The 27,192-nt window shown below is 50.1% G+C and overlaps 1 protein-coding gene across 5 annotated transcripts in view; it reads right to left on the bottom strand.

Annotated features, from left to right (window-relative positions):
• Positions 1-27,192, bottom strand: part of DRC3 (dynein regulatory complex subunit 3) — a 46,980-nt gene that overhangs the window by 6,670 nt on the left and 13,118 nt on the right. For all 5 annotated transcript variants that reach the window (XM_070394774.1, XM_070394777.1, XM_070394778.1 and 2 more), the window contains 6 exons: positions 12,189-12,335; positions 7,978-8,097; positions 6,502-6,613; positions 5,146-5,321; positions 3,002-3,133; positions 1,341-1,411 (listed from right to left, as the gene is read on the bottom strand). In XM_070394774.1, the coding sequence (XP_070250875.1) occupies positions 1,341-1,411; positions 3,002-3,133; positions 5,146-5,321; positions 6,502-6,613; positions 7,978-8,097; positions 12,189-12,335 (758 nt within the window). The remainder of the gene's footprint in view (positions 1-1,340; positions 1,412-3,001; positions 3,134-5,145; positions 5,322-6,501; positions 6,614-7,977; positions 8,098-12,188; positions 12,336-27,192) is intronic.

Here is a 27,192-nt window from a genome sequence, read left to right as displayed (position 1 = left end):
GCGGCCCGGCCTCGGGCTGGTCATTTTCATTAGATGACAGCAGACTCTTAAGGGCCAAGGGCAAACGCTGGGGTGCAGTGCACCGTGGCCTTCACAGCTGTCTTCTCATGCGCACCTCACCCCGGGCCAGCCTGACCCCGCCCCATTCACATCCCTGCTTCTCACTGACCCTGGCCCTGGGCTCCCTGAGTGTCCCTCCACCGCCCACTTCTCTCCATCCCACCGCCTCTGCACCTGTCTGTACACTGAGACCTGGCCGGCGCTCCAGCCCTTCCCTCCCGCGGCAGCGAGTGGCTAGGGACGCAGGTGCACACCGTCCCTCCTGCGCTCTCGGCTCTCTCTCCAGGAGCCTCCCACTCTCCAGTGTGGCCGAGGGGCCTCCTCTCGGACCCAGAGCTCCGACTCTTCCTCAGGACCTTTGCCTAGGCTGTCTCCCCTGCTGGCTAAGTTCCCCCACAGGCCCACCTGGTCCCTGTGGGGGGCCCTCCCTTGGGAGGCTGCGGCCTGGTCTCTGGGCCAGCTGCTCCACTCACTGCCTCTATAACTTGTGTTTCCTGTGGGACTAGGGGCCCAGGAGGGCAGGACCAGGGGTTACTTCTGGGGTGGACCACAGCCGTTGTCTCACACAGGACAGGGCTCTGAGTGCGGGTGGCAAAAGGGTTGGTCATGCCCAGATGTGGGCTTCTGACCCAGGGACTTAGCCTGCCCGGTTCATTATGAGTAATTTGTCAGCGTCTGCAACTTGGAGGTTGTCCCGCCCCCTGGGTGTGTCTACCTGCGACACAGGGAGGGGGGGGACTCTGGGGTGTGGTCTGTCCTCGAGTGTCATTCATTTGGGAATAACCCTCCAGGACTTCTATTGCAAACACGGCTCCTCCAACCACACCCAGAACAGCAGCCCTGCTGCAGCTCCTGGAGCAAAGCTGGGGACACCCCTCCGACCAGGAACACTCAGCACCCAGTGTGCCACGGCTCCATCCCGTGAAGGGAGCTTTTGTCCTTAGGTGGAGAGTCCCACCGGCAGGTTCCTGTGACGGACGAGAGCGTCCTGGTGGAGGCACAGACTTTCCCGTCGATCAGACGGCAGGTGGATTTCCGGCAAACAGCGAGGTGCCACTTTTCTCTCTCTGACGATGCCTGTGGCACTGGTGGCGTGGAGGGCAGGCGCCCGACCCGGGTGCCGCCCGGAAGGGAACCCTACTCGTGGGCATCCTGTCGGGTCTGTGCTGAAGGGGTACCCTTCCCTGCCTTCGTTAAGCTGGAGGCGGGGAGCAGAGTCGTGGCCGGGATAAGCCCCGGGGCCCAGCGCCTCCCAGCCACGGTCGCAAAGGAAAGGATATAGGCTTTGGACATTTTCGACAAAGAGCCCCACCATGTCGACGATGTTCCTCTCGAACATGTTTATCGTCTCCTGGAGAAGGGAAAGAGCACGGTGAGCATGCATATTGGACAGGAACCCGACTGCCTGAGCCTCAGAGCAAAGGCCGGCACCTCCTCTACTCACAGCTTCAGGACGAAGACGCCACACGGGCCTTCTCCGCAGATGTTGGTGCCCTGACCCTAGTTCTCCCTCCTGACCTCTGACCCCAGCCCATTGCTCTCTGGCCATTTCAGTTCACTCACCGCCCCTTGAATAGTTACTGTGATGCTTTCTCCAGTCCTCTGCCTGTTCCCTCTGCCAGGAACACCTGTTCTGGTCTTAACGCCTCCACCGCCACCCCTGAGACACACACACACACACACACACACACACACACACACACAGCTAGTCTCCTTCCTCTGGCCTCCCAGTGGCACCACCTCCAGATGACAGGGAGGGTGTCAGTAAGATCCGGACTGCCCGCATCGGCATCCCTGCTCCACTGTATGTAACTCTGGGAATGTCATTTAACCTCCCTGGGCCTCAGCTTCCTCATCTATGAAATGGGTTTCCTTTGTAGTACTTGTCTCATGGAGTTGTGGTGAAGCTTAAATAGGTTACTTCACACAAAATGCTTTGCACGGTGCCTGGCAGAGAGGAACCCTCAGTGATCCTGGCTGTTCCCTTCCCCCATCCGTGCCCTGAGGGAGCCCCTGCATTGCTGCACCCGGTGCTCATCAGGGCACCCGGCCTAACCGGGGTTTCATGTTGATTGCGGGAACAATGGCAGATGAAGCAGGGTGAAGCCTGCGACCCTAGCAGCCCAGGACTGGCCACACCCTCAATCCGCATAGACTAGGGCTCCCAGGGGCAGGGAGCCTCCAGGAGCCTGGGGACGGGCTGCAGGCCGAGACATTGCACATGCTCCAAACGTGTGTGAACACTGCTGCAGGGAAGCACATAGGGTCACTGAAAAGCTCCACAGTAGTTACAGCCTTTCAGGCGCTGTGCACGGGTCTGATGACACCACCAGCATGACACGCCCGGGCTCTGGGAACCCTGGCACGTTGGGAGCTGCTGCCTAAGATGCCCTGAGGCTCGGGGTCTGCGGGCAGCGTCTGCTCTGCGAGGTGGGAATCTCTCCGAGTCTGAGGTGCCACGGGCAGGGGAGGCATTGGTCAGGGACTATCTCTTGGCCCAGCCATGGCAGCATCCAATGAGGTTCCGTTCATCACAGCCCCTCGGACTCGCAGACAGCCCGTGAACACGCCTGTCACTGGGGGCGAGGTGTGGGGTGTCGATAGCAGCACTTTCCGGGCCCACACTTCGTGCGGAATCGCAGGCGCCAGCATGGCCAGCACTGCAGGCTGAGGGGCAGGGGAGCCTTCCTTCCCCCCGCGTGGGGGCCACCTTGCTCCCTGAGCACCGGCAGCTCCTTGGTCTAATCAAATCCCTCTCCCGAGGCTCTGGCCCTTCCAGGGCGGGTGGGGGCTTCCAGAGGAATGAGCTCACCCCGCTGCTGTGTAAGGGGGGAAACGCAGTAAAAGCGGACAGGGCCTGCGAGCAGGAAGCGGCAGCACCGCCCCCTGGGATGAACCTGGCGGCGCTCACACATGGCTCCTGCCAGGCCCCGCCCCGCACCTCCAGCTGCTCCACCAGCTGCATCTCCAGCGTCATGAGCGCGCTGGACAGCTCGGTGATGTCCTCGCTGTACGCCACGATCCTCGCCTCCATGCTGGCCAGGTCGGCCTCGTCGCGGATGGCATTCAGACTCTGGAGACGAGAGCCTGGCGTTAGGCGTCACGGCTAAGTGGACGTAGTGGCGGCGACAATGTGGTTTTGTGGGTATAATGGGGCCCTGGGTTTGGACTGCCCACACTCAGGGGTAGCTAAGCCTCATGTCAGCGCCTGAGCCTGTAGCAGCGGCGCCCTGTCCGTCCGCGCGTGGGGGGCTGGCCCAGCACTAGCGAGACGTGCTGCCCTCACCAGCTGGGCTCTCAGCACAGGGGCCGGCTGGGCGGCAGGAGCCAGGGCTGCCAGCCAGGTGGACCTGAACGTGACACTCTGAGTCACTCAGCAGCTGTTTCACCTTGAACCAGTCCTTTCCATTCTCCAAGCTCCAGTCCCTGCCCATGGCGGCTGGGCGGGCTGCTCCCATCGCAGTGGCGCTGGGCCCATGAGCGCTGGGGCACACAGGCAGGGAGAGACTCGCAAACACGCGACAGGTCCGGCCTGAGGGAGCCCGTCAGACCCCCCAGGACCCAGCGCCAGGGGGTGCGGGTAGCGGACAGGCCGGTGCTCTGGTGGGAGGTGCTCGGGTGGGAGGCACCATGTCAGCTTGTTTCTGCTGACACTCGGTGTTAGTTGTAAAGGAAGAGAAACTGGACACGATTTGAGGTGAATGTCTCTAACAAGGGCTCCCCCATCTGGAGAAAAATCAGGTTCAATGCCTATCTCAAGTGTTACATGAAAATAAATTCTGGACAGAGAAAGATTTAAATGTAAAAATTAGAGCCATAAAAGTACTAGAAAATATTGGGGGATTTTAAATAAATAATCTCAAAGTGGAGAAGTCTTTTCTAAGTACAGGCAGAAGAAAAGACTGATAAAGTCCATCACATAAACATTTTTAATATTCTGAATGTAAATACACCAGAGACAAAGTAACAAGATAAACAGCAAACTGGGAAAATGTTGGCAACTTATTTCACTGACACAGGGCTAATTTCTCAATCTACAAAGTGCTCCTACAGAATAATAATGAAAATAAAAACAAAGAAAGAAAGGGGGAGAGAGAAACACCAAATGGAAAAATGGGTAAGGGCACAGTATTATGACAATAGTTCACAAATAAGAAATACAAATGTTGCCCGGCCGGTGTGGCTCAGGGTTTGAGCATCTACCTATGAACCAGGAGGTCATGGTTTGATTCCCAGTAAGGGCACATGCCCGGGTTGCAGGCTCGGTCCCAGTAGGGGGCGTGCAGGAGGCAGCCGATCAATGATTCTCTCTCAACATTGATGTTTCTCTCTCTCTCTCCCTCTCCCTACCCCTCTGAAATCAATAAAAACATGTTGAAAAAAATGAATAAAACCTAAGAGGGAAGGCAAAGGGGGGGCCGGGTAAGAGATCAACCAAAGGACTTGTATGCATGCGTATAAGCATAACCAATGGACACAGACAGTAGGGCTGTGAGGGCCTGGCCGGCGGCGGGGGCGGGGGGACGGACGGACATGCAATACTTTCAACAATAAAGAATTTAAATAAATAAATAAAATAAAATGATCACCCATTCACTCATTAAAAAAAAAAAAAAAAAGATACCAATGTTTGTAAACTATGTGATGCTCCCCCGACCTGAGAGCAAGCAAGCACACACTCCGAATGGCGCGGCGGGCAGAAACAGACGCTGGCTAAGGCTGGCGGGAGCGGGAGCGGCTGCAGGTGCGCAGCCCCGCCCAGCGCAGTCGGGCAATAACCACGCAGCTCAGAAAACGTCTGCCCGAAGGAGAAGCAGTCACCACCGTGATGGTAATAACACCGTGTCACGGTAAGGATGGCGCTCGCCTTGGCCTCAGGCTCCGCTCGGCCCGGCCCTGCGCCGCTGTGGCTGGTGGTGCTGGTGGGAGGCTGAGCCTCGGCTCCACCACCAGCTCAGTGAGCCTGGCGAACGGGATCAGGCACCAGGGCCTCAGGGCCATCGAGGGTCAGGCCCACAGCAGATTGGCACCGGCACCGGGGGCAGGGGGCGGGGGGCAGGGGACTGGGGGCAAGGGCAGGCCTACCAGCAGGTGCTTCTCCTCGAACGTGGCGATCCTGAGCTTGCCCTGCTCCCGGTTTTCCTGGACGGCCTCCTGGACACACGCGTTGAAGGTGTCGAGCTCCACCTTCCGCTTTTCCTGCTGTTTCAGTCCGTACTCGAAAATGTTCAGGCAGATGATGACAAATTTGTCCTTGTAGGTGAGGCTGTTAAGGAAGCTGTGGCTGGTTCAGGCGCCCCTGGCAGTGGGGGCCCCTCGCAGAGCCGGCAGCTGAGATGTGGAGGCTCAGGTGGTGACTGGGGCATCGCCAGCCTGGGCCTGAGGGACTCGGGGACACATCTGCGTGAGGGCAGAGGCGGGGCCGCGGGCGGAGGCCGCAGGCAGAGGGGAGACATGCTGACCCAGGCCCCACCGAGACTCCTGGGGGACGGCGGGCCCTGCGTGTTTGGTCTCTGTTGTGCTGGCTGGAAGGCACCTTTGTTGAGGGTCTGTCCTGGGCGCTGCAGGGCACCGAGGGGCCTGGCAGAGGCGGGGCCGCGGGCTGGAAGCAGAGAGACCCAGGTTCAAGTCCGGTTCGGGGCCTTGGGTTCGTCGCCTGCACAGGAGGGCGAGGTCCGGGGAGGCCTGCGGTCAGGCAGGCGCTGCGGCCTGGAGGCCAGCCAGGTGGCCGGCTGGCGGGTGTCGGTCGGACCCAGAGCCCTGCTCTTGCCCTCTGCTCAGCCCCACACCCGACCGGCTCCTGCCCCACTCTTTTCAGAATGTGGGGATCTTAAATGTGAGTTTTTCCCACTCAGAGGGTTGGTTCCATGGACCCCCTGTGGCTCATCGCTTGGCTCAGCCCTCTCAGATCAGGGGCCTGAGGTTCCAGTCAGAGCCCCTCAGCTTAGAGTTTAAGCAACAGACCCCCATCACGGCCTGGACGACAGGCGCAGCACCGCCTGCGGGCTCGGTCCACGGGGCAGGAGCTCAGGCTCCAGGCTCCACAGACCGGCGCTCGCCGCCCACCTAACCGTGAGCCGGGCGGGACAAGCCGAGCTCTCTGGGCGAGCTCCCTGCAGGAGGTGGGACTGAGCAGCCGCCGCGTGGGGGGTGTCCCAGCACAGCAGGAACCAGGGACACGCGGGGGGGCTGGGGCCACAGACCACCCAGGCCATGCTCACCTCCGAGCACGCAGGCGGCCATGCTGCCGGTCAGGGCCGGAGCCCACGCACCTCTGCGCAGCTGTGACCTGCTCTGCCTGCCGCTGGGACACCGCTCGGAGACAGGGCCTCAAAGAGAGATGGGGAAACTGAGGCCCAGCGCGGGAAGGACTGGCTCAGGCAGGCTGGTGTCCTGGGGCCGAGCTCGGTCAGAGCGGCAGCGTGAACTTGAAAGGATATGCCTCGAGGAGCTCGCCCACGCCGTGCAGAGCAGCCAGCTTGCTGCCCTCCACATCATCAGCGTACATGCTGTCGAAGAGGAAGGAGCCGTTCAGGTGCTCCACGAAGGCAGCCTGTGGGCAGAGGGAGGGAGGGGGTCAGTGCTCCCTAATGCAGCCTGTGGGCAGAGGGAGGGAGTGCTCTCTAATGCAGCCTGTGGGCAGAGGGAGGGAGTGCTCTCTAATGCAGCCTGTGGGCAGAGGGAAGGAGGGGGTCAGTGCTCCCTAACGCAGCCTGTGGGCAGAGGGAGGGAGGGTGTGAGTGCTCCCTAATGCAGCCTGCGGGCAGAGGGAGGGAGGGTGTGAGTGCTCCCTAATGCAGCCTGTGGGCAGAGGGAGGGAGTGCTCTCTAATGCAGCCTGTGGGCAGAGGGAAGGAGGGGGTCAGTGCTCCCTAACGCAGCCTGTGGGCAGAGGGAGGGAGGGTGTGAGTGCTCCCTAATGCAGCCTGTGGGCAGAGGGAGGGAGTGCTCCCTAATGCAGCCTGCGGGCAGAGGGAGGGAGGGTGTGAGTGCTCCCTAATGCAGCCTGTGGGCAGAGGGAGGGAGGGGTCAGTGCTCCCTAATGCAGCCTGTGGGCAGAGGGAGGGAGGGGGTCAGTGCTCCCTAACGCAGCCTGCGGGCCGAGGGAGGGAGGGGGTGAGTGCTCCCTAACGCAGCCTGTGGGCAGAGGGAGGGAGGGGGTGAGTGCTCCCTAATGCAGCCTGTGGGCAGAGGGAGGGAGGGGGTGAGTGCTCCCTAATGCAGCCTGTGGGCAGAGGGAGGGAGTGCTCCCTAATGCAGCCTGTGGGCAGAGGGAGGGAGTGCTCCCTAATGCAGCCTGCAGGCAGAGGGAGGAAGGGAAGGGGTGAGTGCTCCCTAATGCCGTCTGCCTGGCCGAGGTGCCAGAGCACAGCTGGGAGCAGTGACTGATTCCGCACCGGCCAGCGCTCGGCTCTGGGGTTGGTGGACACTTGCCCTGGGAGGAAGCCGGCAGGGAGGCGTGCTGGGCCTGGCACTCCGGCGCTCCAGAGGCTGCACGGGGCTGCACTGGCCGGCAGGGGGAAGGCGGTGGGACGGGGAGGAAGGCTGGAGGGATGTGCTGAACAGGGACCCGAGCCTTCCTGGTGGCCTGGAACCACCCGGGGGCCCCAAGGAAAGGCCCTGCTCTGACAGCCTGCTCCCGGGAGAACGTAAGGCAGGTGGGGTCTGGGTCGAGGCGGGGCTGGCCCTGGGGGCAGGTGGTGGGCAGAGCAAGGCAGGGCCGGGGCCCAGGCCTGGGAAGGAGCACAATCTACATGCTTCCTCAGAGCTAGGCCCTGCTGCACAACACGTTTCCAATCGCAAGGCAGGCTTCTAGGACCTGGGCCCTGCTGACCCTTGTTGAACTTAACTGGAGCCCCGGGGCCAGCATTCGGAGGGACCGAGAGGGTGCGGAAGGCAGCGCGGGAAGGCCAGCTACCTGGTGTTCCTCCAGCTCCGCCTGCCGGGCCTGCTCCTCCGCCTGCTGGGCCTGAATCAGGCGCTCACGGTGCCTCAACTCGTCGATGCTGAACTGGTGCTTCATCTCCGCCTGCCCCTTCTGAGGGACGGGCCGTGTCAGAGCACCGGCCTCGGCCAGGGCCCCGTGCGGGCAGGGTGTGGGTGACAATGGCTCATTGCCTCACGGCCCTGAGACAGGTTAGTAAGAACCTAGGAAAGTCCCCTGGCAAGTGGAATGAGGAAACAGACAAACAGCTGAAGAAACAGCTGGACAGGCTGAGCCATGGACAGCCAGCTGATAAATGACACGATTCTATCTCCCCAGCCAGAGACACCCGAGAGCGGTGGTTTAATCACCCTCGTCAGGGAGAGAGAGAACAAAAATCCATCAGAGCCAGAGCAACCCAAGACAGAGGGGCAAGTCCTCACGCCCACTCACACGGCCACGTCAGTACTACCCTCACACCAGGAGATCCACCCCTGAGACCGCCCCTAAAGTTCCCACCCATAGAAAACAGATCAGACCCTCAGGACAAAGGGTGCCGGCGTGAGCTCTTCTGTGAGCAAACCTGTGTCCCCCTTTCCTCGGGCGTGTACTTTGCTTCTTCTACCCTAAGCCCTCAGGGTGCCCACAAGACGTGCACCCAGGGGAGCCATGGGCAGTGGCAGCTTGTCCCAGGCTTCTCCCCTGGTCCTGTCTCCAGGGGCCCTTCTTTGGCCTCGTGGTCCCAAGCTTTAATAAACTTACTCTCACTTTCCCCTGGACTCGGTGGTGAAACTGTTCCTGCATGAGTCAGGCACCTGCAGGTCGCCTGACCCACACCCTATAGGGCAGGGCCAGCCCTGGCTGAGGCAGACCAGTAACAGTGCTTTCCTTTCGTTCTTTCTTTTTAAAATATATTTTTATTGATTTCAGAGAGGAAGGGAGAGGGAGAGAGAGAGAGAGAAACATCAGTGATGAGGGAGAATCATTGATTGGCTCTGCCTCCTCTCACCCCCCCACTGGGAATTGAGCCCGCAATCTGGGCATGTGCAGGCTCATGTACCGGGAGTAGAACTGTGACCTCCTGGTTCACAGGTCGACGCTCAACCACTGAGCCATGCTGACTGGACAATAGCGCTTTTCTTTCTTTAAAAAAAATCCTCACCCAAGGAAATGTTTTTATTGCTTCTTTTAGAGAGAGAGGAAGGGAGAGAGAGAAACATCAATGTGAGAGAGAAACATGGATCAGCCGCCTCCTGCACACGCCCTGACCAAGGATGGAACCGCAACTTTCTGGTGTATGTGATGATGCTCCAACCAACTGAGCACCTGGCCAGGGCAGTAACAGCCCCTTTCAAGTATTCTGAGTCCTGGGGAGAGTAGGGAAGGACTGAGAGGGGTGTGGAAGGCAGCGCTGCAGCCAGGGATCTGTGAGGCCATTCCAGAGGTGGGGCCACATGACAAGGCCCCTCCCGGCGCACAGCCCACAGCCCTCACGGCAGCGTCCTGGCTCTTTTACAGACGCACGCGGGGAGGGGACGTGACTGACTTGAATCCCAGGCTTGGTCACAGGGTCTCAGCCCTTGGCTCTGTGCCATGCCACCTCCTGGCTCTCCTCATCTATCCAGTCCTCCTCCTGTGCCTGCTGGGGATGCCGGTGCCCCTCGGGCTTGGTCCTCAGACGCTGGGCTCACTCCACACACCCAGGCGTGTACCAGACCCTTCACCCTGGGTGAGCCAGCCCACCTGGGACAGCTCCTGTGTGCCGGCCCACCTGGGACAGCTCCTGTGTGCCGGCCCACCTGGGGACAGCTCCTGGGTGCCGGCCCACCTGGGACAGCTCCTGTGCGAGCCGGCCCACCTGGGACAGCTCCTGTGCGAGCCAGCCCACCTGGGACAGCTCCTGTGCGAGTAGGCCCACCTGGGACAGCTCCTGTGCGAGCCGGCCCACCTGGGACAGCTCCTGTGCGAGCCGGCCCACCTGGGACAGCTCCTGTGCGAGCCGGCCCACCTGGGACAGCTCCTGTGCGAGCCGGCCCACCTGGGACAGCTCCTGTGCGAGTCGGCCCACCTGGGACAGCTCCTGTGCGAGCCGGCCCACCTGGGACAGCTCCTGTGCGAGCCGGCCCACCTGGGACAGCTCCTGTGCGAGCCGGCCCACCTGGGACAGCTCCTGGGTGAGCCGGCCCACCTGGGACAGCTCCTGTGTGAGCCGGCCCACCTGGGACAGCTCCTGTGTGAGCCGGCCCACCTGGGACAGCTCCTGGGCGAGCCGGCCCACCTGGGACAGCTCCTGTGTGAGTCGGCCCACCTGGGACAGCTCCTGTGTGAGTCGGCCCACCTGGGGACAGCTCCTGTGTGAGCCGGCCCACCTGGGACAGCTCCTGTGTGAGTCGGCCCACCTGGGACAGCTACTGGGCGAGCCGGCCCACCTGGGACAGCTCCTGTGTGAGTCGGCCCACCTGGGACAGCTCCTGTGTGAGTCGGCCCACCTGGGACAGCTCCTGGGTGAGTCGGCCCACCTGGGACAGCTCCTGGGTGTGCCGGCCCACCTGGGACAGCTCCTGGGTGAGTCAGCCCACCTGGGACAGCTTTCCTTGGGAGCTGGGGGTGAGAACAGAGCCTGCCTTACAGGTTGCGGTGGAAACTACGTGAAATAATGCCGTCTGCTTGGCGTGTATGTGCACAATGGCTGCCGTCATGTTGCTTCTGGGCCTACACAGAGGAGGGGAATCTCGGCTCTGCCATGAGCTGTGATCCTGGCCAATTGCTAAGCCTCACACTTTGTCGCCTCAGCTTCTTTGTCAGAGAATCAGACAGTACAGAGAGAGGCGGGGCCCATGGGGTAGACTTTTTGGGAGAGCTCCTGAGGGCAATCTCTGGGGTGTCAGAGGCTGGACAGGTGCTGTCCCCCCACCCCCATGAAACCCGCCCCATCCTCATCTTCATGACTGCCACAGGCCCCAGCGCCTGCAGAGGAGTCCCCGGCTGTGGCCAGCTGGGCGCCGGAGGCAGACACTCTGGCAGGCTCTGGAGGAGGGAGAGGCTGGGCTGTGTGGCTCTAGGGAGGGGCCACCTTCCCTCGCAGCCCTACCAGCACCACTGCCCCTGCGTGCAGCCCTCCCTCCGAGGCCAAATCTGGGTGTCCGCCCTGGGCTGGTGAACTCTGCTGGCCCCACCTGCCACTCCCTGAGGCCGCCCACCACCGAGGCCCCGGGCAGCTGGCAGGGGCCAGGCTGGGCGGGCCCAGAGGCCGGTGCTGAGTGGCCTCGGTCCCAGCACTGTGCGAGTTTGAGCCGCATCACCCTGGTCAGCACCACCTGCCCCTAATGGTGACCGTCTACCGGGAGCGCCGAGGCCGCCGGGCTCTTCCTGTGACAGCAGCCGGCACGGAGGATGGTCTCCAGGTGCCGACCCGCTGCCGGGCTCGGTGCTGGGGGAAGCCGACCTTGGTGCAAAGCCTGGCCTCTCCCACGCACCCCCAGGCCCAGCAGAGGCGGCCACAAACTGTGGATCCCTTGTGGCTCCGAGCAGGTAGCGCAGAGCCAGTCCTGGCGGGGTCTCACACTGACCGCCCAGGCCCGCCCCCGCCCCCCGAAGAGGCCCCAGAACCAACACAGCTGGTGGCAGGGGTCAGACAACGTGAGAGCAGGAACCCGTTAGCGCCACAAGCAGCACCAAAGGGCGGTCTCGGCGGCACCAGAGCCTGGTGGCGGATTCTGCCTCCCGGGTCAGCCCCTCATGGCAGCTCACACACGGGGGTCAGCCAGCCCAAGCACCAGCCCCACCAAGGGACGAGCCATCAGCAGTCAAGACCCAACTACAACAGGAGGGACCCACATGAGGGACATTCCTGGAGCGCCTGTCAGAGGTCAGGGAGGCGGCGCCACTGAGCCCCCCAGACCTGCTGCGTCAGGACCCCCCCGAGACTGGAGGCTCCGCAGACGGACCTAATGCACAGGCACCACCACAGAGAGGCAGCCAAACGGGAGACAGAGAGAGGAATCCCCAGAGTGGCCGTGCCGGGTGGAAGGAGCCTGGCCACATGAGCAAGACGCAGGCTGGCCACCAGGGTCCTGCCGATAGCGGCCAAGAAAGGAGCGGGGAGGAGGGAGCTGCCCTGCTCTCTGCCTCAGGGTCCCTCTCCCGGAAACTAGGGGCCTGAGGACTGTCTCACGGAGCTGGGACACCCAGAGGGAGACACTTGCCATGTGGTCATCGATCCGCCGAGAGTCCAGGTACACGAGGTCAGGAAGGTAGGCCCAGACGAACATCTTGTAATCCTCTGCCTCGGCGATGGGGTTCCCAGAGAGGCTGAGCGCTCGCAGGTCCTTGAACCGCCGCAGGTAGATGATCTGGGAGGACAGGCGAGAAGATCCACTTTCTTGGCTGCGCAGCTCTCCCTGGCATCTGCCAGAGTTGCAGCCTGGCCACAACTCCAGTGCTGAGCGGAGTGACAGGTGAGGAAGGTGCAAGGGGCTCCAGGCTCATGGCTGTGCCAAGGCCTCTGGTCAGGCTTGGACTTTCCAAAGGAGCAGCAAACCTGGGTTCAAATGCTAGCTGTGAGCCTCACTTTCCTCATCTGTAAAATGGGTGTGAGGATGTTACCTGTTATATGTGTTGTAAGGATCAAATGAAATAACTATGAACTGCATGTAGGAGAGTGCCTGGCACTTACTTGAATTCACTGGATAACTGCTAGGGGAACATTCCACTAATGCTTCTATTTTTTCCTATACTCTATTTTTTTTTAACCGTATAGTTAACACAGGCATACCTCACTTTATTGCACTGTGCTGTATTGTGCTTCGCAGATATTGCATTTTTTCACAAATTGAAGGTTTGTGGCAATCCTGCAAGTCTATTGGCACCATTTTCCCAACAGTATTTGCTCACTTTGTGTCTCTGTGTCACAGAAAGGTAATTGTAATTACCTTTTGGTAATTTTCACAATATTTCAAATTATATTATTATCATCATCATCATCGTTGTCATTGTATTTGCCATGGTGGTCTGTAATCAGTGATCTGTACTGTGACTATTGTAACTGCTTTGGGGCACCACAAACCACACTCATAAAAGGCAGTGAACTTAATAGATAAATGAGGTTTATGTTCTTGCTGCTCTACAGACTGGCCAGTCCCTCGTCTCTCTCCCTCTCCTGGGGCCTCCCTACTCCCTGAGACACAATGATACTGAAATTAGGTCAATTAATACCCTACAATGCACCCTACGTGTTCAAATGAAAGGAAGAGTCGCCCGTCTCACTTTAAAGCAAAAGCTAGAAATGATTAAGCTTAGTGAGGAAGGCGCTGAAAGCCAAGGTAGGCTGAAAGCTAGGCCTCTTGCACCAAACATTTAGCCAAGCTGTGAATGCAAAGGAAAAGTTCTTGAAGGGAATTAAAGGAGCTACTCCAGTGAACACATGAATGATGAGAGAGTGAAATAGCCTTACTGCTGACAGGGAGACAGTTTTACTGGTCTGGATAGAAGATCAAACCAGCCACAACATTCCCTTCAGCCAAAGCCTAATCCAGAGCAAGGCCCTGCTCTCTTCAATTCTGTGGCGGCTGAGAGTGGTGAGGAGGCTGCAGAAGGAAAATTGGAAGTAGCAGAGGTTGAGTCATGAGGTTTAAGGAAAGAAGGCATCTCCATGTCATAGAAGGGCACGGTGAAGCAGCAAGTGCAGATGCAGAAGATGCGGCAAGTTATTCAGAAGATCTAGCTCAGATGATTAATAAGCAACATAGTCCATTGCAGACAACGGAGCCCTTTTTGAGAAAAGATGTCATCTACGACTTTCATAACCAGAGAGGAGAAGTCAGTGCCTGGCTTCAGAGGACAGGCTGACTCTCTTGTTAGGGGCTAATGCAGCTGGTGACTTGAAGTCCAAGCCAGTGCTCCCTTTCCATTCCAAAATCCTGGGGCTCTTAAGAACGATGCTAATCTACTCTGCCTGTAAATGGAACAACACAGCACATCTGTTTACAACATGGTTTACTCGTCTTTTAAGTGCACTGTTGAGACCCACTCTCAGAAAGAAAGACTCCTTTCAAAATAGTACTGCTCACTGACAGTGCACCTGGTCACCCAAGAGCCCTGATGAGATATACAATGAGATACTAGTAGTGCTGCTGCCATGACTGCTCACACAACACTCAGCCCATGGGTCAAGGAGTAATTTCCACTTCCAAGCCTTTTTCATTAAGAATTACATTTTGTAACGCTATGGGTGCCATAGACAGTGATTCCTCTGATGGATCTGGGCAAAGTGAATTGAAAACCTTTGGAAAGGATCCACCATTGTAGATGCCATAAGAACATTTCATGATGCACGGGAAGAGGTGAAACTAGCAACATTAGCAGGAGTTAGAAGGAGGTGATTCAGCCCTCATGGATGACTTTGAGGGGTTCAAGACCTCAGTGGAGGAAGTAACTGCACATGTGATGGAAATAGTAAGAGAACGAGAATGACAAGTGGAGCCTGAAGATGTACTGAGTGCTGCTATCTTGTGAGAAAGCTTAGGATGAGGAGTTGCTTTTTATGATGAGCAAAGAAAGTGGTTCCTTGAGATGGAATCTGCTCCTGGGGAAGACGCTGTGAAGATTGTTGAAATGATAACAAAAGATTTAGAGCATGAAACTTAGTTGACATAGCAGTACCAGTTTGAGAGGATGACTCCAATTTTGAAAGAAGTTCTATGGGGATAAAATGCTATCAGACAGCATTGCACGCTACAGAGAAAGCATTCACAAAAGGAAGAGCCCATCAATGTGGCAAATGTCATTGTTGTGTTATTTTAAGAAAGTGCCACAGCCACCGCAGTCTTCAGTCAGCAGCCGTCAACATAGAAGCAGCACCCTCCACCAGCACAGGGATTACGGCTCGCTGAAGGATCAGATGATGCTTAGCATTTTTTTAGCAATAAAATATTTTTTATAGTGAAACTTAATATTTTTAATCTGTTTGTTGCAATAAAGTATTTTTAAAAATTTATCTTTAATGTTGAAAGTATTACAGATGTCCCCTCCCCCCCCATTGCCCTCCTCCACCTGCCACCTCTCCGCCCCCCACCCCAGGCCTTCACTACACAATGGATGGATTGTGTATCCGTAGCTTATGCATATAGATTCTTTGGTTAATCTCTCCCCACCCACCACCTACCCACTCCTGCTTCCCTCTGAGATTCCAAGTCTCTTCCATGCTTCCATGTCTCCGGATCTATTTTGTTTTGTCAGTTTATTTTGTTCATTAGATTCCACATATGAGTGAGATCGTGTGATGATACTTGCCTTTCTCTCACCGGCTTCTTTGGCTTAATATTCTCCAGGCCCCTCCATGCTGTCTCAAAGGGTAAGATATTCTTCTTTTTTACTGCTGTGTAGTATTCCCTGGTGTAAATGTACCACAGCTTTTTTATCCACTCACCTACTGATGGGCACTTGGGCTGTTTCCAGACCTTAGCTATTGTAAATTGCACTGCTATGAACATAGGGGTGCATACATTCTTTCTGATTGGTGTTTCGGGTCTCTTAGGATATATTCCTAGAAGTGGGATCATTGGTCAAATGGCAGTTCCATATTTAATTTTTGAGGAAACTCCATACTGTTTTCCACAGTGGCTGCACCAGTCTGCATTCCCACCAGCAGTGCACTAGGGTTCCCTTTTCTCCACATCCTCTCCAGCACTTGTCATTTGTTGATTTGCTGATAGTAGCCATTCTGACAGATGTGAGATGGTACCTCATTGTAATTTTAATTTGCATCTCTCTGATGATCAGTGACTTTGAGCATTTTTTCATATGTCTCTTGGCCATCTGTATGTCCACTTTGGAGAAGTGTCTATTTAGGTCCTTTGCCCATTTTCAAATTGGACTGTTTGTCTTTCTTTTGTTAAGTTGCATGAGTTCCTTATATATTTTGGATATTAACCCTTTATCAGATGTATCATTGCCAAATATATTCTCCCATACAGTGGGCTCCCTTTTCATTTTGTTGATGGTTTCTTTTGCTGGGCAGAAGCTATTTATTTTGATGCAGCTCCATTTGTTTATTTTCTCCTAGCTTCCTTTGCCCTACACGATGTTTCAGTAAACATATTGCTATGAGAGATGTCTGAGATTTTGCTGCCTATGGCTTCTTCCAGGATGTTTATGGTTTCCTGTCTTATGATTAAGTCCTTTATCCATTTTGAGTTTATTTTTGTGGATGATGTAAGTAGGTGATCTAGTTTCATTTTTTTGCATGTATCTGTCCAATTTTCCCAACACCATTTATTGAAGAGACTGTCTTGACTTCATTGTATGCTCTTACCTCCTATGTCAAATATTAATTGAGCATAATGGCTTGGTTTGATTTCTGGATTCTCTGTTCTGTTCCATTGACCTTTATGCCTGTTTTTGTGCCAGTACCAGGCTGTTTTGAGAACAGTTGCTTTGAGAATATAGCTTGATACCTGGTATTGTGATCCCTCCAACTTTATTCTTCTTTCTCATGATTGCTGTGGCTATTTGGGGTCTTTTTTAATTTCATATAAATTTTGGAGTATTTGTTCCAGATGTGTGCTATAAGCCATTGACATTTTAATAGGGATTGCATTGAATCTATAGATTGCTTTGGGTAATATGGACATGTTAACGATGTTAATTCTACCATCCATGAACACAGTATATTCTTCCACTTGTTTATATCTTCCTCCATTTCTTTTTCCAACGTCCTGTAGTTTTTGAGTAGAGGTCTTTCGCCTCTTTGGTTAAGTTTATTGCCAAGTACCTTATTTTTGTTGTTGTTGTTGCAATAGTAAATGAGATTGATTTTTAGTTTCTCTTTCTGAGAATTCATTTTTGGTATATCAAAATGCCATTGATTTCTGGGTATTGATTTTGTATATAGCTACATTGCTGAATTCATTTACTACGTCTAGTAGTTTTTAAAAAAATTAATTTCAGAGAGGAAAGGAGAGGAAGAGAGAGATAGAAACATCAATGATGAGAATCATTGAACGGCTGCCTCCTGCACACCCCCGAGGATCAAGCCTGCAAACCGCAAGCCGGGCATGTGCCTTGACCAGTGACCTCTTGGTTTCTAGGTGGATGCTCACCATGGAGCCATGTCAGCAGGCAAATCTAGTAGTTTCTTTGTGGAATTTTTAGGGTTTTCTATGGACAATATGTCGTCTGTGAATAATGACAGTTTCACTTCCTCCTTTACAGTTTGGATGGCTTTTATGTTTTCTTCTTGTCTGACCACTGTGGCTAGGACTTTCAGTATTATGTTGGATAACAGTAATGGAAGTGGACATCCCTGTCTTGTTCCTGTTCTTAGGGGAAATGGCTTTAATTTTTGCCCACTGAGTATGATGTTGGCTGTAGGTTTGTCATATATGGCCTTTATTATGTTGAGATATGATCCCTCTATTCCCACTTTACTGAGAGTTTTTATCAAAAAATGGGTGTTGGATTTTGTCAAATGCTTTTCCTGCATCAATTAATATGATCATGTGATTTTTGTCTTTCAATTTGTTTATGTGATGTATCACGTTTATTGATTTGCAAATATTGTACCAGCCTTGCATCCCTGGAATAAATCACACTTGATCATGGCGTGTGATCTTTTCAATATATTGCTGGATGCGATGTGCTAATATTTTGTTGAGGATTTTAGCATCTATGTTCATCAGGGATATTGGCCTGTAAGTCTCTTTATTTGTAGTGTCTTTATCTGGTTTTGGAATTAGGATAATGCTGGTCTCATAAAAAGAGCTTGGAAGTGTTCCTTCCTCTTGGATTTTTGGGAATAGTTTGAAGAGTATAGGTCAGTGGTCGGCAAACCGCAGCTCGTGAGCCACATGCAGCTCTTTGGCCCCTTGAGTGTGGCTCTTCCACAAAATACCATGTGCGGGCGCGCACGTACAGTGCGATTGAAACTTCGTGGCCCATGTGCAGAAGTTGGTTTTTGGCCTGGGCGAGTCTATTTTGAAGAAGTGGCGTTAGAAGAAGGGGGGGGGGGGTGTCGGTCGGTCGGGTGAGGGGAGACACGGCGCAGGCGGGCTGCGGGATACGCAGCGCGGGGGAGGTACATTGTTTTTTGAGGTACATTCGCTGAGGTCGACCCCTTCCAACTCTCCCATCCACACTCGTCTATCTGAAACAAGTATACAAGACGAGTGTGGATGGGAGAGTTGGAAGGGGTCGACCTCAGCGAACGTACCTCAATCAGATTGAGGACGTTTTTTAGCAAAGGCCAGCTTAGGAGTACCCTAATTAAGTTAATAACAATGTAGCTACCTATATAGTTTAAGTTTAAAAAATGTGGCTCTCAAAAGAAATTTCAATCGTTGTACTGTTGATATTTGACTCTGTTGACTAATGAGTTTGCCGACCACTGGTATAGGTGTTAGCTCTTCTTTGAATGTTTGATAACACTCTCCTGTGAAGCCATCCAAACCAGAGCTTTTGTTTGCTGGGAGTATTTTTTTTATTATTGTTTCAATTTCATCAGTTGTTATTGGCCTGTTCAGATATTCTGATTCTTCCTGATTCAGTTTTGAAAGAGTTGTATTTTTCAGGAATTTGTCCATTTCATCCACATTGTCCAGCTTGTTGGCATATAGTTGTTCATAGTATTTTCTTATAATCCTTTGTATTTCTGTGGTGTCAGTTGTTACTTCACCTCTTTCACTTCTAATTTTATTTATTTGGGTCCTCTTTCTTTGTTTCTTTTTTAAAAATATACTTTTTATTAATTTCAGAGAGGAAGGGAGAAGGAGACAGACAGAAACATCAGTGATGAGAGAGAATCATTGATCGGCTGACTCTTGCATGCCCCCCACTGGGGATCGAGCCCACAATCCGGACATGTGTCCTTGATCGAAATCGAAACCAGGACCTTTCAGTCTGCAGGCCAATGCTCTACCCACTGAGCCAAACCAGCTAGGGCTCTTTTTTTTTTAATGAGTCTGGCTAAAGTTTCATTAACCTTGTTTATCTTTTCAAAGAACCAGCTCTTGGTTTCATTGATCTTTTATTTTAGTCTCTATGTCATTTATTCCCACTCTGATCTTTATTATTTCCTTCCTTCTATTTACTCTGGGCTTTTCCTGTTCTCTTTTAGTTGTAGGGTTAGACAGTTTATTAAAATTTTTCTTATTTTGTGAGGTATGTCTGTGGTGCTATGAACTTCTCTCTCAGGACTGCTTTTGCTGTGTCCCAGAGATTTTGGGTTGTTGTGTGTTCATTTTCATTTGTTTCCAGGAAGTTTTTGATTTCTTCTTTAATCTCACTGGTAACCTATTCATTGTTTAATAACTTGATATTTAGCCTCCATGTGTTTGAATGTTTTTGATTGTTTTTACTGTAGTTGATTTCTAATTTTATGCTATGTAATCTGAGAAGATGCTTGATATGATTTCAGCCTTCTTGAATTTGTAGACTTGTTTTGTGTCCTAACATGTAGTCTATCTTTGAGAATGACTCATGTGCATTTCAGAAGAATGTATATTCTGCAGCTTTGGGGTGAAATGCCCTATAAATGTCAATAAAATCCATCTGATCCAGTGTGTCATTTAAAGTCTCTGCTTCCTTGTTAATTTTTTGTCTGGAAGATCTATACAGTGAAGTCAGAGGGGTGTTAGAGTTCCCTACTATGACTGTATTGCTGTGAATCTCTCCGTTAAAGTCCTCTAGAATTTTTTTTATATATTTAGATGCTTCTATATTGGATGCATATATGTTTACCAGGGTTATATCCTCTTGTTGGATCGATCCCTTTAATATTATGTAGTGACCTTTATTGTCTCTTGTAATAGCCTTCATTTTGAAGTCTATTTTGTCAGATATGAGTATTGCTACCCCAGTTTTTTTTCTGTTTCTATTTGCATGGAAAATATTTGTCCATCCCTTCATTCTCATCCTGTGTGTCTTTTGTTCTGAGGTGGGTCTCTTGTAGACAGCATATATTTGGGGCATCTTTTCTTTTGATTTTTTTTCATTTTTTTTTCGGGGGGGGGGCATCTTTTCTTATCCATTCAGCTACCCTATGCCTTTTGATGGGATCATTTAATTCATTTACATTTAAGGTTATTATTGACTAGAGGCCTGGTGCACGAATTCGTGCACTGGTGGGGTCCAGTCAGCCTGCCCCTGATGGGGGTCATCAGGGGCAGGCTGGCTGGGGTGAGGGGTTGTGGGCAGTTTGCCGGCCACCCCTGCCCCCGATTGGGGTGGGGGTGCCCACTCAGGGGCAGGGCTGGCTGGGGAAGAGGCTGTTCTGGTTGTTCTGCCATTCAGGCGATTTGCATATTACCCTTTTATTATATAGGCTAGGTCAGCCGTCGGCAAACTACGGCCCGTGGGCCTGATCCGGCCCATTTGAAATGAATAAAACTAAAAAAAAAAAAAAGACCATACCCTTTTATGTAATGATGTTTACTTTGAATTTATATTAGTTCACACAAACACTCCATCCATGCTTTTGTTCTGGCCCTCCGGTCCAGTTTAAGAACCCATTGTGGCCCTCGAGTCAAAAAGTTTGCCCACCCCTGGGCTAGGTACTTATTTATTGCCATTTTAAGTCTTTATGTCTATGTTTCTCTCTCTCTCTCTATATATATATATATATATTTCTTTTTTTTAAATTTAAATTCTTTATTGCTTAAAATATTACATATGTCTCCTTTTCCCCCCTTTGACCTCTCTCCGGCCATTCCCACCCTCCAGCACATGCCCCCATCCCCTACTGTTTGTGTCCATGGGTTATGCTTATATGCATGCATACAAGTCCTTTGGTTGATCTCTTACCCCCACTCCCCTCCCTTCCCTCTGAGGTTGGATAGTCTGTTCAATGTTTCTATGTCTCTGGATCTATTTTTGTTCATCAGTTTATGTTGTTCATTATATTCCACAAATGAGGGAGATTATGTGCTATTTATCTTTCTCCGACTGGCTTATTTTGCTTAGAATAATGCTCTCCAGGTCCATCCATGCTGTTGCAAATAGTAAAAGTTCCTTCTTTTTTACAGCAGCATAGTATTCCATTGTGTAGATGTACCACAGTCTTTTTTAAAAAGTTTTATTTTATTTTTTCTCTGTATAATTTGTTTTTTTCCATTTTATTTGATTTTTTTACAATATACAAAATAAATCTATTACCAGATTGTAGATACAAAATAATTAGCCATTTACATGCAATAAACATTAATATTTTAAGAAAAATGATTTAAAATATAATGCTACATGCAATAAATATTAATATTTCAAGAAAAAAATATTTTATTTATTTTTTTTATCTTTATTGTTCAGATTGTTACAGATGTTCCTCTCCCCGCCCCCAAAGCTCCCCTCCACCCAGTTCCCACCCCACCCCAGGCCCTTGCCCCGCTACTGTCCTCATCCATAGGTGTAAGATCTTTGTCCAATCTCTTTCCGCATCCCCCACATCCCCTCCCCCCGCCCGGAGAATTGTCAGTCTGCTCCCTTTCCATGCCCTGATTCTATTACATTCACCAGTTTATTCTGTTCATCCGATTTTTTATTCATTTGATTTTTAGATTCACTTGTTGATAGATATGTATTTGTTGTCACTTTGTTGTTCAGAATTTTTTATCTTTACCCTTTTCTTCTTCTTTCTCTTCTTAAAGAATACCCTTCAGCATTTCATATACTCCTGGTTTGGTGGTGATGTACTCCTTTAGCTTTCTCTTGTCTCTGAAGCTCTTTATCTGACCTTCAATTCTAAATGATAGCTTTGCTGGGTAGAGTAATCTTGGTTGTAGGTTATTGCTATTCATCACTTTGAATATTTCTTGCCACTCCCTTCTGGCCTACATAGTTTCTGTTGCGAAATTAGCTGACAATCCTATGGGTACGCCCTTTTAGGTAACTAACTGCTTTTCTCTGGCTGCTTTTAAGATTCTCTCTTTGTCTTTTGCTCTTGGCATTTTAATTATGATGTGTCTTGGTGTGGTCCTTTTTGGATTCCTCTTGTTTGGGGTTCTCTGTGCTTCCTGCACTTGTAAGTCTATTTCTTTCATCAGGTAGGTGAAGTTTTCTGTCACTATTTCTTCAAATAGGTTTTCAATATCTTGCTCTTTCTCTTCTTCTGGCACCCCCATAATTTGGATGTTGGTATGCTTGAAGTTGTCCCAGAGGCTCCTTACACTATCTTCATATTTTTGGATTCTTTTTTCTTTTTGCTTTTCCAGTTGGGTGTTTTTTTGCTTCCTCGTATTTCAAATCTTTGACTTGATTCTTGGGATCCTCTAGTCTACTGTTGGGAGTCTGTATATTATTCTTTATTTCAATCAGTGTATGCTTAATTTCTGACTGGTCCTTTTCCATTTTTTTTTTTTTTTTTTGGCATTCTCACTATGATCCTTGAAGGTCTCACTAAGTTCCTCGGAAGTTTATAGAAGATTCTTGAGTAATCTTATAACTGTGGTTTTGAATTCTATATCCAGCATTTTGCTTTCTTCCATTTCTTTCATTTGTGACATGTTTCTTTGTCTCCGCATTTTGGCTGCTTCCCGGTGTTTTTTTCTGTTTTGGGTAGCTGTTAAGTCTCCTTGAGTTGATAGAGTGGCCTTGTGTGGTAGGTGTCCTACAGGGCCCACTGGCTCAACCTCCCCAATCACCTGAGGTGGACACTCTTGGTGCACCCCTTTGAGGGTTGTCTGCACAGTCTTTTTGTAGTTAAGATTTGATTGCTGCTGGTATCCCTGGGAGGCCAATTGGCTGTGAGGACCAGCTGTGTATACAATGGAAGAGCTGCTGTGCAGGAGACACCCTTATGGGGCAGCACTTGCTTCAGTGGGGCTTTGGTGCTCACTGATTCTGCCCCTTGAGTGTGTCCCTTATGGATGTGAAGAGTTGTAATCTGGTATGGTCTCACACTGATCACTGGGTACACTGGCTCTTGGATCTCTAAGGAGGTGCAAAGTCAGCCACTGCCTGGGCCACCCAGCAGGAGCTATAGAGAGATCTGCAGATTCGTCCTCTTTGTATCGAGTTTGGAAGTGCCCAAATGAGGCCCAGCTGTGAAGCAAGGCAGGCTGCTGCTACTGGTCTTGGGCCTTCTTTTGATAGCTTTGGGGCTCCTTGACCCAGTTGCTGTCTGTTTGACAGGTTTTAGGCTGAAAAAGGACAGGCCATTCATATGCAAAAGCCGATGCGCACAGCTTGGGTGGGGTTGTAAATTGGGTGGGGCGGGGTCTCAGGGAATCACCAGGGCGAAGCAAACAGCAATGGCTGCCAGTCAGCCCTGCACCGGAGAGGTCTCAGTGCAGGAACAGTGACTGCTGCGAGCACCTCGTCTGAAAGAAAGCCTCCTTCATGTTCCTGCCCCGATGCCAGAGAGTCCAGTTTCTCCCCATATGTGTCTGGGTCCCCCAGAGTCTCGCCCAGCACTGGAGTTCAGAGCAAGCAGGAGCTTGTATCTTCCTCCTGATTAAAATAGCAGCGCACCCAGGTGCCAGCCCATTCTGCGCCTCCACACCTCCTACCAGTCTCAATGCACTTTCTTCTTTACCTCTCTGGTTGTAGTACTTCCACTCAGCCAGCTTTCCTGCAGTTCTGGATGATTCTGTATTCTGTCTTTTAGTTGTAATTTTGATGTGGTTGTGAGAGGCAGCAAGTACCTATGCTGTCATCTTGGTTCTCAAGAAAAAAGATTTTAAATAATATTACCCAAACTGTATTAACATACTATAATATCACCAAAGTTGTAGACAATATTAAAAATCTGCAAACAACAGGATTGCTTCTATTGTATTCTAAAATATATTTTTTTCTGGCTCTCTTTTTGTTTATCAGTTTATGTTGTTCATTATATTCCACAAATGAGGGAGATCATGTGATATTTATCTTTCTCCAACTGGCTTATTTTGCTTAGCATGATGCTCTCCAGGTCCATCCATGCTGTTGCAAATGGTAGGAGTTCCTTCTTTTCTAAAGCAGTGTAGTATTCCATTGTATAGATGTACCACAGTTTTTTAATCCACTCACCTGCTGATGGGCACTTAGGCTGTTTCCAAATCTTAGCTATTGTAAATTGTGCTGCTATGAACATAGGGGTGCAAATATCCTTTCTGGTTGGTGTTTTTAGTTTCTTGGGATATGTTCCTAGAAGTGGGATCACTGGGTCAAATGGGAGTTCCATTTTTAATTTTTTGAGGAAACTCCATACTGTTTCCCACATTGGCTGCACCAGTCTGCATTCCCACCAGCAGTGCACGAGGGTTCCTTTTCCTCCACATCCTCACCAGCACTTGTTGTTTGTTGATTTGTTGATGGTAGCCATTCTGACAGGTGTGAGATGGTACCTCATTGTCATTTTGATTTGCATCTCTCGGATGATTACTGACTTTGAGCATGTTTTCATATGTCTCTTGGCCTTCTGTATGTCCTCGTTCAAAAAGTGTCTAATTAGGTACTTTGCCCATTTTTTAAATTGGATTGTTTAACTTTCTTTTGTTAATTTGTATGAGTTCCGTCTAAATGTTGGAGATTAAACCCTTATAGGATGTAACATTGGCAAATATGTTCTCCCATGCAGTGGGCTCTCTTGTTATTTTGTTGATGGTTTCTTTTGCCTGTGCAGAAGCTTTTTATTTTGATGTATTTTCATTTGTTTATTTTCTTCTTAGTTTCCATTGTCCTAGGAGCTGTATCAGTAAAGATACTGCTATGACATATGTTCGATATTTTGCTGCCTATGGATTCTTCTAAGATTTTATATTTTCCCGTCTTACGTTTAAGTCCTTTATCCATTTTGAGTTTATTTTTGTGTATGGTGTAAGTTGGTGGTCTAGTTTCATTTTTTTTGCATGTATCTGTCCAATTTTCCCAACACCATTTATTGAAGAGACTATCTTGACTCCATTGTATGCTCTTGCCTCCTTTGTCAAATATTAATTGAGCATAATGGCTTGGGTTGATTTCTGGGTTCTCTGTTCTGTTCCATTGGTCTATATGTCTCTTCTTGTGCCAGTACCAGGCAGTTTTGAGAACAGTGGCTTTGTAATACAGCTTGATACCTGGTATTGTGATCCCTCAAACTTTGTTCTTCTTTCTCAGGATTGCTGCAGCTATTCAGGGCCTTTTAAAAATTTCATATGAATTTTTGGAGAGTTTATTCTAGATCTGTGAAATATGCCATTGGTATTTTAATGGGGATTGCATTGAATCTATAGATTGCTTTGGGTAGTATGGACATTTTAATGATGTTGGTTCTACCAATCCATGAACATAGTATATTCTTCCATTTGTTTATGTCTTCCTCTATCTCAGCGGTTCTCAACCTGTGGGTCACGACCCCTTTGAGGGCCGAAAGACCCTTTTACAGGGGTCGTCTAAGACCATTGGAAAACACATATATAATTACATATTGTTTTTGTGATTAATCACTATGCTTTAATTATGTTCAATTTGTAACAATGAAATTGGAGGTCACCACAACATGAGGAACTGTATTAAAGGGTCACGGCATTAGGAAGTTTGAGAACCACTGCTCTATCTCTTTTTTCTTTTCTTTTTTTAAACTTATTTATTTCCCCCCCTTTATTGAATAAGATATTACAAATGTGTCCTTATCCCCCCAATGTCCCCTCATCTCCCCAGTCCTGCCTTCACCCTCAATGGCCTATAGTTTTCCGAGTACAGGTCTTTTACCTCCTTATTTAAGTTTATTTCTTGGTATCTTAATTTTTTGGTGCAGTGGTAAATGGGATTTTTTTTTCTTTTAGTTTCTCTTTCTGTGATTTCATTATTGGTGTATAAAAAAGCCATAGATTTCTGGGTGTTAATTTTGTATCCTGCTACATTGCCAAATTCATTTATTAAGTCTAGTAGTTTTTTGATGGTATCTTTAGGGTTTCTATGTACAATATCATGTCATCTGTGAATAAGGACAGTTTTATTTCTTTTTTTCCAATTTGGATACCTTTTATATTTTCTTCTTGTCTGATCGCTATGGCTAGCACTTCCAGTACTATGTTGAACAGGAGTGGTGAAAGTGGGCATCCCTGTCTTATTCCTGTTCTTAGGGGAAATTAGTTTAGTTTTTGCCCATTGAGTATGATGTTGGCTGTAGGTTTGTCATATATAGCTTTTATTATGTTGAGATATGATCCCTCTATTCCCATTTTACTGAGAGTTTTTATCAAGAAAGGGTGTTGGATTTTGTCAAATGCTTTTTCTGCATCAATTGATATGATTATGTGATTTTTTGTCTCTCAATTTGTTTACATTATGTATAACGTTTATTGATTTGCGGATATTGTACCTTGCATCCCCAGAATAAATCCCACTTGGTCGTGGTGTATGATCTTCCTAATATAATGCTGGATCTGATTTGTTAGAATTTTATTGAGGATTTTATCATCTATGTCCATCAAGGATATTGGCCTGTAATTCTCTTTCTTTGTAGTGCCTTTATCCCGTTTTGGGATCAGGGTAATGCTGGCTTCATAGAAATAGCTTGGAAGTGTGCCTTCCTCTTGAATTTTTTTTGTAATAGTCTGAGGAGAACAGGTTTTAATTCTTCTTTGAATGTTTGGTAAAACTCCCCTGTGAAGCCGGCCAGACCAGGGCTTTTGTTTGCTGGAAGATTTCTTATTACTGCTTCAATTTCATCGGTAGTTATCGGCCTATTCAGGTTTTTTTTTTTATTCTTCCTGATTGAGTTTTGGAAGCTTGTATTTTTCTAGGAATATGTCCATTTTGTCTAGGTTTTCCAATTTGTTGGAATAGAGTTGTTTGTAGTATTTTTGTACAATCCTTTGTATGTCTGTGGGGTTGGTTGTTACTTCACCTCTTTCATTTCTGATTTTTGTTTATTTGGGTCTTCTCTCTGTGTTTCTTGGTGAGCCTGGCTAGAGGTTCAAATGAATTTCTCAGGGAGGATCTCAGCTGCGACAGTCCTCCCTTTGTTAAGAATGTACTCCAGCCCGGCTGGTGTGGCTCAGTGGTTTAGCATCAACCTATGAACTAGGAGGTCATGGTTCAATTACCAATCAGGGCACATGCCTGGGTTGTGGGCTTGATCCCCAGTGGGGGGTGTGAAAGAGGCAGCCGATCAATAATTCTCTCTTATCATTGACGCTTCTCTCTCCTTCCTCTCTGAAATCAATGAAAATATATCCTATATAATAAAAGCCTAATATGCAAATTGTCCCCTTGACCGGGAGTTCGACCGGGAGTTCAACCAAGGGGAGGGCC

This window comes from Myotis yumanensis, unplaced genomic scaffold, assembly GCF_028538775.1.
Source record: "Myotis yumanensis isolate MYYU_CA2020_CCGP unplaced genomic scaffold, mMyoYum1.0.hap1 SCAF_16, whole genome shotgun sequence".
NCBI lineage: Eukaryota > Metazoa > Chordata > Mammalia > Chiroptera > Vespertilionidae > Myotis > Myotis yumanensis.
The sequence above is the reverse complement of the archived record's forward strand: the minus strand, read 5'-3'. Positions and strand labels throughout refer to the sequence as shown.